The following is a 12,957-nucleotide window of genomic DNA, read 5'->3' on the forward strand; positions in this document are numbered from 1 at the left end:
AGATTCCACATGATTTTCAGGGTGGCAAAAATCTATGTACATTTTCACGTAGCGGTCATGTGAATAGTTTTTTCGGTGTGCAAAATCGATAAGCTGCAAAAGTTTTCGTGGGACTAAAAAATTGTGATATTTTGAAAGTTAAAGGATACTTGATCCTTTATTTAAGGATCGATGTGGTAAATTCTTGGCAGAAAAAGGATCCTTTTATCAGGGTGCCCTTAACTTTGGAAAAAATCATGCAAAATCTAAAGATGAGAGTTCCATTGAGTTTTTTGGCCATATAAGTTCTCATTTGACAGTTTGTAATTGTCAGACCAAAATAAATCTGAAAGTTTGTCTACTACCCTATATTCTTTGTATATTTAAAGGCGAAATTTTCTTATTTTTAGATAGATGCACTTTTTTTGGTTCTTTTTATCAGGAAATTATTTTATGAAAATTCATAGTTGGATAAATATTAATAATTTCGTGCTTATATAGCAATGATCAACATTCATTCAGAAGAAAAATTTTTGGACTCGAGGGATCAAGTGAACCCATAACATTCATTTTGGAAAACTTTTTCTTTAAAAAGTTGATCGTTTACTATTGCTTTGAAAATATGGCAATAAGAAGTTTATATTATACTCTAACGATTGACATATTGGAATAAATATTTTTATTATAAATTTTTCGTATGGGAAACATTTTAAAGTGATATCTTCAAGCCAAATTTTGCCTGATTTTTCAAACCAAGTGCAAAAACTCAAAAAATAATTTTTTTTAATTTTTTTAAGTCAACAGGTTTGTTGTTTTGTTCTTTTTGGCACTTTTTTTTTCTAGAACATTTGATTTATGCAAAACATTTCAGTTTCGAGATATAGCTGAGCAATCAAGTATCCTCGTTCTCCCCATACAGTTATTATAGCTATGTTCGGATATGTTGTGGTCAAAAACGTATACCTACCTACTATCGTGAAGACTGTAGCGATTGCCAATTCTTCTATATGTCAGAAAGTTTAAGTTGTTGAAAAGAAGATTCGACTCAAAAGTCAATGCTTAAGTCTCAGGGAAATACTTTACACTCATATGAGAATTCCAAGGATTGTCAAGTATCAAAACACGGATGTTCAAAATTCATTGTTATATTGTAACACTATTATAAAACAACTTATTACTTAGACTCGGAATTGTGCTTAAATTTGAAAGATAACATTTACAATAAATATACAAAATGTCTATCGTTAACGCATACAATTTTTTTCGATGTTCCACAAGAAACATTCCAAGAAGCCTATCCCACTAACGCCAATTCTTCCGCATTGCTGTTCCGTGGGAAACAGTTTACTGAAATTTACGAAGGGCCGATGAAAACTGACACTACTGCAATCTATTCGATGAATATTTGGGAATTTGATCATCGCTTTGTTCCAATCGACTGAATCGGCAGTCTTGAAATGGAAGTATTTAGTTATTTCTAACATTCCACTATTCCTGCAACGAAACGAAAAACATATAATTTCAGGCAAACAAACATTGGGTAGTAATAATATTATTTATTACCTTGAGCAACAAATCCTCGCTCCATTATTCCTTACAATGTGATATAACCGATCTACTGTTTCAAAAACCTGTTCTGTCATTGAATTCAGTTCTACGATTAAACTCATTAACTGCGATATGGATGGATGTTGCCCACACAATCGGTCTACGGTCCGCTGAGATTCAAATAGCCTTACCAGCTCCATATGAGCGACATCCTGCCTAGTAGAACGAGCCGTTCTCGGCCAACACTCGACCAGCTCTATCCGATCGATTCGAACATCATCCGTTTTACTGGTTTCATCAATAGGCCGCCGTAAACGTATCCGGAAAGTTACAGTCCTCAGGGTGCGATGTAATAGAGTTAATTGTTTCGATGATTCGAGACTGTAATCCAACTTCCATCTAAACTTTTCGGTGAGAAGTTTATTGCAAATAAGTTCCGTCACGCTTGGCGTTTTCGGTAGATCACAAGGAAGCCGGGGGACGTTAGATGGCTCATCTAATCGAGGCGACCTAGTACCAGAAAAATAAAATTTTGTCAACAATCTAGCATGAAATTTCATTGACTGAATTTATTGAGTTGTCTACTTACTTTAACCGGTTGTCCAGAAGAAACCACAGCGGTGGTGTTTCCGGGAACATTTTTTTTGGACGATCTAGGCAGGGAAGTGGAAGCGGCTTGGTTACTCTACATACAATTTCCTGAATTTGCTCATTCAATGGCAATTGCTGAACTGGAATGTGAGAAACCGAACCCAATATCCGATCGAAATTCTCTGTGAAGTTTAGCTGTATGACTTCTAAATTTTCTCGTCTAGCAATGGCCATAGTTCGCCGTTTTTTACAATTACAGTTCCCTTTGAAACTGCAACAAGAACGGTTCGAGTTCTTCATTTGTTGTCTTAGTTCGAACATCACTTCGCTGGCTACGGAAGAATTTAACTCCATCGATTTTCGACTGTTTCTTATCCGCTTCGGTAAATCTTCAACGGTCAATTCGGCCGCTGATGTAATCTTCGGTTTAACGTCTTCAGTTGTAGAATCATCACTGATAACTATACAAGAAGTACTCTTGATTTCATCCAGATTGATCGTTAAATTCGCGTAATCTCGATAGTAGGTGTTATCAAACTTCAATTCAACTTTGGGTGATTCGACCAGCGAAATATTTGATTCATTTGCCAGCATATCGTTCTCCTCCAACATGAACACTGAGGGGTCAGTGAGTACCGAAACTCCTAACCGGCTGGGTTCTGCTTCGTTGGTGTACAGTCTAGAGTTATAATTTTCCTCTTTTATATTCACGTTCTCCAGTTCTAACTGTGCGTTTGACTGATCACGTTCAAATTGATCATTCTCTACAGTTGAATCTTCCTGTTTAATTACGGATAGCATCAGATCTTGATGAAAAGTAACACGTTTGGTGGATTTTTTGCCAGATTTCGCACCTTCTTCGGGTCTTTTTACTGGTGTAGGTATGAGGCTGGTTTTGCGTTTTTTCTCGGGGTAGTCTTCTGAGAGCGACACGTTCAACGGATCATGCTCTGATTCGACAAGCACGGTTTTAGATATTCGTGATAGATTCCGTTTTTGAACAGCCAGCGTCGTTTGCTCAAGAGCGTTGACATCGATGAACTTTAATGTTTTGTTCTCAGCTAGTGCCATAGATTGAGTGAATTCAGATTGATCGAAAATTTGCGTTTTATTTTCCAGCATCGGTTGCTGCATTTTCGATTGATCAAATTCACTAACATTCGTAAATTTCAACGATCCACGTTTTCGTCTATTTTGCAAACCTATCTCACAGGCTGTGCCAACGCATTCTTCGAGATCACTTTCATCATTTTCTTGACTTGTCTCGGCGTCGTAGAAGACTTCGTCAGTGGAACCGTCAGAATTCTTCTGCTCTCGAAAAGACGGACTTTGTACTGTTGTAGTGTTTGCCTGAAAAATTAAAAGAGGATATTAGTTTCTCTAGTAAAATTGACAAATTACTTAACATCGCACCTCTTCTCTGTGCAAAGTAACGAGTAAGCCAAGAGGATCCTGCTCAGAAGCTCCAGGCAATTGGTTTTCTTCGCAATCCATGGCAGTTACTCCCAATTCATCGGGATCTACCACAGGTTCGGCAAATAAACTTGCTCTGCTTCGTCGGATAGGTATCATACTAATTTTTCTAGGAGTTTCTTGTATGACCGAAACCGATATGGCTTGGGGAACTTCAATCGGGGGCTCAGAAACTTCTTTGAGAACAAGACTGCTAAGATCCCCTGTTTTAAATGTGCTGATGTTCATGCGGTTTCCTACTTGACTGCATTCCGCTACTTGCGAAATTTCACTCAAATCCTGCGCTGGTATTAGCACATTTGGAATTGTTCTCCTCAAGGTGGAAACATCTGTAAAATTAACTTGTTCTTCCTGTACCTGGGACCCTTGAATCAGGTTTTTGCTCGATTGGTTGGCTACTATTGTGAAACGCTGATGTAGGGATGGCACCATTGCGCTACTTCTCAAAACACAGTCATCTGGAAGTTGAGGCATAGCGAACGAAAAATCCCTCTTCGTTTTATCATCAATCATATTAGATTGTAAACCGATATCGGTTAAGGAACGATCAGACACATCCAGTGGATCCATTTGCAAATTTGATACATTGATATTTTCCGTCTTTATTAGTGTGCGACGAACATTTCGATCAGGAAACTTCGGTTCATCAGTCGTTGATTCCTGGATTAGTGATTGATCCATATCCAAAGGGGCCAAAATGGTTTTTCGGCCGAAATTTATTTTGCCTTCATTTGAATATCTAACACTACCTGACAGTGGATCAATATGCTCTGAAAAATAAAAGTAATTCAAATTTGTAAATGAACAACAAAGTGAGATGCATTTGCACGAAATAGAATATCATTTCCAGGATAAATTCAAGTCGGTTGTTCCAAAATTGTGAATACAGATGTGCAAGTAAACTGTGATGTATTTTGAAAACGTGTCAAAGTTCGTGTATCTTAAGATTCTTAACATCGTTTTCTAGAAACTTACCATCCATCTCGCAGTCCACACGATCCCCACGATCTGGGGTCGCAACGTCTTGCACAATGTCAGCAGGGCTGTTGCGAGCTGAAACCACCACAACACAGTTGGTACCGTCAGATCGCCTAACAACTAGAAGCCCATCTTCACATGCGGCCGTTTGTTCCGTTTCCTCTTCCTGGCACCGGAAATGTGTTTCTTCCATGCTGATATCTACATCATCCTGGCCATGGCTAATCCGAGGTTGCTGACAAGATAGCGTTTCGTTTATGTCTGTTTCTGCTAGAATAGTTTGACGCTGAGATTTCTTTAATTGTGGAATCACGGAATGTCTGATAACTGTTGTAGTTTCTTCCATTGGATCTAACTGGTAAGTGGTTTGCCGGTTGTTTTTGGATTGGTCAGTTATTTTTTGAGACCGCTGAAGGGATGCATTCATTTGGGAAATTTTAGCAGTTATGCTGAGATACGATTTTCGTAAAGCAGAATCGATTTCGTTAAGTTCAATTGTTTTTTCATCGTTTGTGCGTATCTGCGTTTCATCAATAGCTTGAACTTCATACACTGTTTGGCGCGATTTTTCAGATGAAGAGTTATGGAGATTTCTAATGACATGAACACCAGAGCCTTGAATCGCATTTTCAGCCAATATTGACTGGTCCATTTTCAGTGGTTGGAAAATTGTCATTCTTTGATTGGGTGATTCACCCGAAGGGGATCGTTGTACATCGAAAGAAGCTTCTACTGCTTCATTCGCAAAACTCAAAAACTGTGATTTGTCAATTTGGCCGCCAAATTGAGATTCGGCATTGTTTAAGACTGGCTGGTGAGCAATAGTTTCTTCAATCAGTTCAGCTGAAATGTTGTTCATTGTTGGATATTTACTCCCGCTTATGAGAGTTTCTTCGGCAATGACAGATCGATGTGAATTTTTCCCAGTATTATCAGAAAGATGCAAGTTTTGCTTATCCCATCCTTCAGTTATTTCCAGAATATTTGATACTTCGCAGTCGTTCGCACACAAATTTTCTGGTTGGATTGCAACCTGTCTAGCTGATGAATTTTTCAACTGCAGTTTATTGAATTCAGGTGTTGACCTTCTCATCATTGTTTCAGGGGTTTCTACAAATAAACATAAAAAAATAAATATAGATTGAAAATCAAGTTAAAAATAGGATACATTACCATTTAGCAAACTCTCTCGTTTAGGCGATTGCTGGAAATTTTGTTTATACTCAGATCTATTCGAAGGATCGTCGGATTTGGATTCCGTGCCTTCGGAACAGCGAGCAGGGAACTGAATTTTCGAAATGGCATTTTCCTTGGTACCAAAAATGCTCGATCTAGTTTTTTGAATGACTGGATCCGTTTCGTCTAGAGCTGAAAAGTTCGGGATTGCTTCGAACGACAATTCAACGCCTAACTCAGCAGTTGAGGATCGTTTCAACGGCTTACATTCTTGCTCCAAATGTAAAGACATAGCTCCGGGAGCAGTTTGTGTTTGCTCCATCTCAGAACCGTAAACAGTTTCTCTCGGTTTCGAAACTGGCGCACATTGCAACAAGTTTTCTTCACTGTCCTGGTATGTTTTGTCCATGTAATCTTCACAGTATATTGTGCGGTGAGCATTTGTTTCAGGAACGAAAATGTTTTCTGTAATACAGGCAGGTCGTAGTGTTTGTTCGATTTCACCCAAATTGTAGCCGGTTCCTCGACGTGCTGTGAAGATTGATACACTACTTTGAGGAGATTCTAAAAAAACGCAATCCATAGTTTCATTTGTGTTTCTAGTTCGTCGGAAACTTCTAGGCTTTTCTTCATTGTTTTCTAATTTGGGTATATTGTCAGTTTCTAAAATATTATCGTCAGAAACCTCACAGCTGCTTGTTCGGGTTTTATGATTTTCAAGAACCGTTTTAAAACTCAGAGGACTTGGCGCCACTGTTTTTGTTGTCAGAGATTGGTTTAAATGTCCGCATTCTTCACTCGCACGTCGCGAAATCATACCTGGAACAATTTGTGTTTCTTCCATACTTTCAACGCCGTAGATGGTCTCTCTTTTTGTCGAAGCTGTGGCACATTTCGAAAAGCTTACCCCGTTGTCCAGACATGTTTTGTCCATATTTTCTTCACAATAAATTGTGCGACGTGCATTCATTTGCGGGATGGGAGCTTCGTTTGTTTCGTAAGCATTGGCCACGGTTTGTTCCATTTCGCCTATATTGTAGCTTGTTCCTCGATGCTTAACGGACACTGGAACAGTTTTCTTCGGAGATTCCAAAGGAACAAAATCCATTGCATCGTTTGAGAGTATTGTTTTTCTGATTTGTCTTGGAAATTCCGCTGATCTTCTGTTTTCAAAGCAAGGGCTAGCATTCGATATGTCCAACGGTTGAAAGTCCGTCTTACGAATGGATTTTGATGTTGTTTCCTCTACATAGGATTCGTCTATCTTAACAGCCTTGTTAATCGTTTTTCTATTTGTCTCTGAAGCGTAGAGAGGTTCCTCATCTATCGAAACATCTCGTAAATCGTGTACTGTTTTTCGATTTACTAGATCAATTTGAGAAGACTCGGCACCGACATGTGTTTTCGTTTGGTCTAATTGTTCGTTGAAAAGCATCGTTGGACGTAGCACTTTTTTCGAATCTTGTTTGTCAGAAACAGATTGATTTATGCTTTCGTTGCAAGCGAATGTGATTCTTTTGGGGCCAGACTTAGTTGCCACATCTGGGCTTTCCATTGACACGTCCAACGACTGATATTCTGTCTTTCGACCCACACGTGGTGAATCAGTTCTAGTTAAGTCAATGATTGATATTCGATGCGAAGTTTGTCGCTTAGAAGCCTCGGAGGATTTACCTTCTGACTCCTCTTGAACGGAAATATCAACGGCAAGGTTAGTCGTTTTTCTGCCTGCTGAAACTCTGTTTTCATCTTTTTTGGCACTCGAAATTACGAAATCCATGTTCAAACCTCTGGGAGCCAATCTATGAATCTTAGGTTTGGTTGGTTCCACCGTTTTTATCTCCATACTTTCATCCAAATCCAGCCCAATACTTGTTTGACGGAAAACCAGCTTAGGTAGACCCATGTCTAGCTTTTCCATTTGAACGAGGGATTGAGGATCCAGGTTAACGTTTTCGCGTCCGACATTCACAGTAGATTCATCCATTTGACGGTTATCGTAAACTGTTTGTCTTCCAAACTGATTGGGAGGAGGAGGAGTTTTCTGAACGATGTCCGGTGGTTTCAGAAATTTATGCTCTGCTTCAACGAACCCTATCGACTGTTGATGTTGATCTGCTCTGATGGGAGAAATCATGAAAACCGACTGGTCAACAGGAACCGGTTTGAGTATGGTATCTCGATTTTGTTTAGAGTTAGGTTTTCGGTTCTGACCAGAAACAGATACAACTTCCTCTACCGAAATTTCTTCCATTCCGCTGTGATCCATACCAGCAGATCTGGGAACGAACGAGGGTCGAGCTCGACTCAGCCCATTGGTTCGGGATGGGGACTTCGAATACTGCTCTGGTTTATTGGTTTCATCCAGCACTATCGGCTCGAGATTGTTTTGAGTTATACTTGCCGCAGCTGACTTGCAGCCTTGATTTTCTTCCTTGAAGGACGTTTCCATGTCGTCTTGGGTTGGTGAATTCTCCTGAAAAGTTAGCTTGTAAGTGTTGAAAACACACAAACAACCTATAATGCAAACTTACCTTCACTTCGGTGAAATCCATCGCTTCCGCTTCTTGTCTAGTGCATTCCAACGAAGTTGGTCTGGAACTGGAAGGTCCCAATATCTGTGCAACCGTCCGACTGATGGCTATCGTTGAATCGAAAACGTCCAACGGGACATCTCCCTCTGAAAGACGCGGGTCGGCATTCTGATCCAATAAACCTTGTTGCATCATTTTCAGTTTGAGAGCCGCTGCCGGATGCGAGTTCCATGCATCGGATATTTCAAAATTGCTATTGTAGAATGTGGAACGTGCTCTTCCTGTCGATGGGCCTTGGGAACTCCATCCACCCGAAAGATCACCATCGATGGCAACGGATCGTTTGTTGGCCATCGAAGGTCGTGGCTCGGTTTGAATTGATTTGTTCCTAAAAGGATTAGAAGCATTCGACGTTTGGAACAATATTTTTGAAGCTGCAATTTCAGCTTGGCGTTGACTCGACGAATTTCCGGAAGGGCCGAAAAAATTAAGATCCGTGTCATTTGGAGACAGTTTAGGGGAGGAGTTTTCGTTAGGAATCTTCTCGTCAATCGAAACGAAAAGGTTTTGCTTCGGATGATAGTAGATTGTTTTACGGGGAGAGTTATTCGCACTTGTGTTTTTAGCCGGGCTTACATCCATTGCTATCGATTCAGCCTGTTCTGATTGTAAGGACCTTAGCACTGAACGAGCAGCTGACGGAATCTGTGACAACCGGTCTGTGGTATTCAGCACACTGGTATTAATTGTGACATCAGCCTTGAGTCGTCGTCTTTCCTCCTCGCAAACTGATATCGACAGATTCCAGCCACTGCTTTCTTCCGAACTGGTTCGTCGTTCCTCTGATATCGCAATTACATTTTCTTTATTCGAACCGTTATTCGATTGCAGCGAAACATTCCCTCGGGAAATATCTTTCATTGTTGTTTCATCTGAAGCACTCAAAGAAGGTGGAGTTGCATCCGTTGAAACTTCGTATGAGTTGCCCCAGATTGTGGCCGTTTCATCTGTTGCGAGAAATTCCCTGAAAACGAACAGTTACACATTAGCTTATAAAATACATTGCACCTACAAAAACTAAATGAATTTATAAAAATATACTATGAACACATTTAAAAACTCCAAGATGTTTATGGCACTTGCAGATTTCAGATTTATTTAGATTTCAAATTTTGATTTCGAAGATTTCAGATTACAGGCCAAATTTTCAAATTAAAGAATTTAAGAATCCAGATTCAAGTTTCGAATTCAGATATGAGATTCAATTTTCAGACTCTGTTTCAAATTTTAGATTAAATTTTCAGACTAGAATTTCTAATTAAGCTTTCAGATTCAGACTAAAGATTTTGAATGAAGCTTAAGGATTTAGTTAAAATTTCAGATTTAGAATTAAAATTTTAAACTTAGATTACAATTTCTGATTCAGGTTTTGGGTTAAAGTTTCAGGTACAGTTTCATTTTCAGATTAACATTTGAGAATCAGTTTTCAGATTCAAATTCAAATTAAGAATACAATCAAGGTGGCAGATTCAGACTTCAATTCAAATCCTTTAGATTTCTCATTTCAGATAAAGAATTCATATTCAGACTTGAAATGCATATTTTAAATTTAAATTCAGATTTCTAATTTGAATTCAGATTTATATTCTAGTTACAGATTACAGATTCAGTTTTATGAGTATGAAGTTTAAGATTCACATGATAGATTTATAGAATTCGGATTCAGAATTTAGTTTTCGATTTCTGATTTAAATTTTGGGTGAAGATTCCAGATTTTATTTAAAATTGAGTTTCAAACCATAGAATTAAAATTTCTACTTAAGATGTAGAATCACAATCATTCAGTTTTCAGACTATAAGATTCCAAATTCAGATTTAAGATATTGGTGATTTCATTAGCATAACAGTTCATGATGCAGATTAGAAATTCAGATTGCAGATTGCACAGCTTTCTAATTGGATTTTTAAATCCGTGTAAAAATATAAAGCCACTTACTTGACCGACTTCTTCGGTTTGAAGCCAATTCGTTTAATAGCTTTGGCGGTGCTCGTCGCTTCCGATGGGCTAGCTTCCAAGCTTCCGGGATCGACGGATAACCGCTTTTTGAGTATCTAGGAAGGAAACCAGACAAACGACGGTTGAATATGCGGCATTACGCCCCAAGCAAGATTGCATGCAATAGTAAACAACAGCTGCCAACCCGTAACGGACTTACCGAGCTACGCTTCCCTCGAGAGTTCATTTTGCAGATTTCCCGGACGTACGGCGAAGTTTTGAAATTTCCCACAGCAGACAATCAATCACTGCAACTTTTTCTACACTTATTTTACAACTTTTCAGGATAAAACTCTTAAAATAAGCTAAAATAACGAGACTGTTTGTTTGCTTGACCAATGCAGCTTTTCGATGGTTTCTTTCTCCCAACCGGTTGCTTTGAAAAATAACCGCTCCCGTACGTTGTCAAGAAAAATATGCTTGAATGAAATGGTTTCAAGCTAACTGGAAGTGCAGCCAAACTTTGTTTTAGCGCGCCACCTATGTGTCAATCTGATAAATCAAAAGAAATATTTAGGGTGTTTCAAATATTTCTTCGGATACGATTTTTTATAAATTTATTTTTAAAATATGAATAATTTTCGCGTGAGTTTTGAAAACGTCGTCGAATAGAACAAAATTTAAGAAAAATGAGATTTTTACTTAAAATGTCGTATGATTAGTATTTCATCAAAAAATAGCTCTAAAAATTGCAAAATCTGAAATTTATTATTCACCCTTATTCTCGTTTACGGCGTATCTGGCTTTCGTTCGAACGGATACTTTCGAACGAATTCGAAAAGGGTATTCTTGTTTTCGTACGAATGTGATACGTTCGATTCTGGTGTTGCCTGATTGACTTCGAAATTTTCAGGCAGCCCTGCATGGCAGCAACCAGTGTGAAAATTTCAGTTTAAGATGTAAACATTGTAGCCGAAATATGTTTATTTTCTGAGTTTCGACGAAATTCATTCATTGGTATCGCTCTCAGTCTAGGAATATTTAGGCAGCACAATCCAAGAGGTGAGGTAGGTAGTGAATCTAGGTCGTGCTCATCCCGTTAGGCTAGGAAAAACAAACAGCAGCAGTCACCGGGGCCGATTCTGACAATCATCGTCAGCAGCCGTGACGGTCGCCTCCCAATAAGCTGTACCCTAGATGATCAAGCGAAAGTGTCTCCGGTTCCGAGCAGGTGTCCTCATTGCCAGAGGCTAGTGAAGATGAACCGCTAAAGCTTCTGCTGATCTAAAAATCCCCCACCGGGGAGGGAGGACATGTAAGACGATGACAAGTCGGAACGCTTTAAATTTGAAACATTTCGAATAAAAAATTTATTTATATCAACTCCTAAGATGCCTAAACAATCGATATGCAAATTTGAGAATTGAGAACCATTTTTAAATTTTATTTTTCTAAGCCACCCAATTTAAAGAACGCCCTTATGAGCCTCAGCATAAGACTTGCGTTTGTTAACCAAATAAATCGATCGAATAAAATTCAATCCGAAAATTTTCGCAATATTTTGTTTTGAATCAGCCTGTAATAAAATTGCTTGTGTGTTCTGATTTTTTTTTGTTTCACGGAAAATAAAAAAAAGGTAAAATTTACCTTTTTGCGAGGTGAATTTTTTCCACCCCTCTTTCGAGGTAAATTTTACCTTTTTTTCATTCACCTAGCAAAAAGGTAAATTTTACCTTTTTTCAATTCACCTAGCAAAAAAGGTAGATTTTACCATTTTCTCATTCACCTAGCAGAATAGTAAATAATACCGTTTTCCCATTCACTGATTTAAAAGGTAAATGCTTGTTTGTTTGATTGGTTTCTTCAATAATAATTAATTTAAAAAAACACAATTCATGAAAAAATTGGTATTTATTTGAAATAAATAGGGAGTTACCTAAAATTTATTTTTGAAAATCTTTCTTTAAAAATTGTTGAGGCAACCCAAGCAACCCGAATTCCCTTAAAAAGGTTCCATAGAAGCTTAATCAGCTCTCGTTTGTGTCTGAAGAGAATGCTAATCAGCCCAAAATTTAAGTTCTTAAAGCTACTTTCAAGTTCGTTTAGGGGGCTGTAGAGAACGCTATTCAGCTTCTAAGAGAATGTCAAGAAACTTCTACGCGCCGAAAAAAAAATCCAATTGACAGATTGCTCTGACAACCACATGTCAGATTGCTAGGTTGCCGGTCTATCATGGTCTATCTCATTGATTTTAATTATATTGTTTTGATTACAAAAGCTGCTTACACGCCTAGAGAATTGAACCGCTGCTCTCTAGGTTGCAATGAAACTCACCAGCCTCTCGACCAATCCAGCAATAGCTAATTGCCACTGTAATGATTAGTATTTAAACTTAATGTCATTTGAGATGATTGAGTGGGTTGGTCAATAGAAAGTACCTTATTTCGTTCAAAAGACTTTCAGTACACAATATGAATCATAACAAAAATTCGCATCATCAAAAATTTATTCGAATATCTTATTTAACATTTATAAGAAAAACTCGAAAAAATCTTGAGTTCCATTTGTAAATATCAGTACAGATATAAACAAAATAAATACCATGACGAGAAATTGACCGACATTTTTGACATGTCGCTTAGAATTCCCACATAGGTTCTTTAAAACACCTTCAAGTATCTT

At 38.3% G+C, this 12,957-nt stretch overlaps 1 protein-coding gene across 1 annotated transcript; it reads right to left on the reverse strand.

The window, feature by feature from the left end:
* Nucleotides 1–1,108: 1,108 nt before the first annotated feature.
* On the reverse strand, nt 1,109–11,541 carry LOC129746758 (uncharacterized). Its single transcript, XM_055740630.1, has 9 exons — nt 10,496–11,541; nt 10,276–10,391; nt 8,280–9,303; nt 5,743–8,221; nt 4,567–5,679; nt 3,532–4,361; nt 2,117–3,468; nt 1,543–2,037; nt 1,109–1,473 (listed from the first exon to the last, which is right to left on the reverse strand). The coding sequence occupies exons 1-9, from the start codon at nt 10,520–10,522 to the stop codon at nt 1,224–1,226; spliced, it is 7,686 nt and encodes a 2,561-aa protein (XP_055596605.1). The 5' UTR covers nt 10,523–11,541; the 3' UTR covers nt 1,109–1,223.
* Between the last annotated feature and the right edge of the window lie 1,416 nt (nt 11,542–12,957).

This window comes from Uranotaenia lowii, chromosome 2, assembly GCF_029784155.1.
Source record: "Uranotaenia lowii strain MFRU-FL chromosome 2, ASM2978415v1, whole genome shotgun sequence".
Taxonomy (NCBI): domain Eukaryota; kingdom Metazoa; phylum Arthropoda; class Insecta; order Diptera; family Culicidae; genus Uranotaenia; species Uranotaenia lowii.

Bases quoted from the DNA above. Each gene is read 5' to 3' on its own strand.
- LOC129746758 (XM_055740630.1), bottom strand. From the start codon at position 10,522: ATGAACTCTCGAGGGAAGCGTAGCTCG. The intron at 10,392-10,495 runs GTAAGTCCGTTA...TTTCCTTCCTAG, and splicing joins CTCGAGGGAAGCGTAGCTCG to ATACTCAAAAAGCGGTTATC. The intron at 5,680-5,742 runs GTAATGTATCCT...GTTTATTTGTAG, and splicing joins ACGAGAGAGTTTGCTAAATG to AAACCCCTGAAACAATGATG.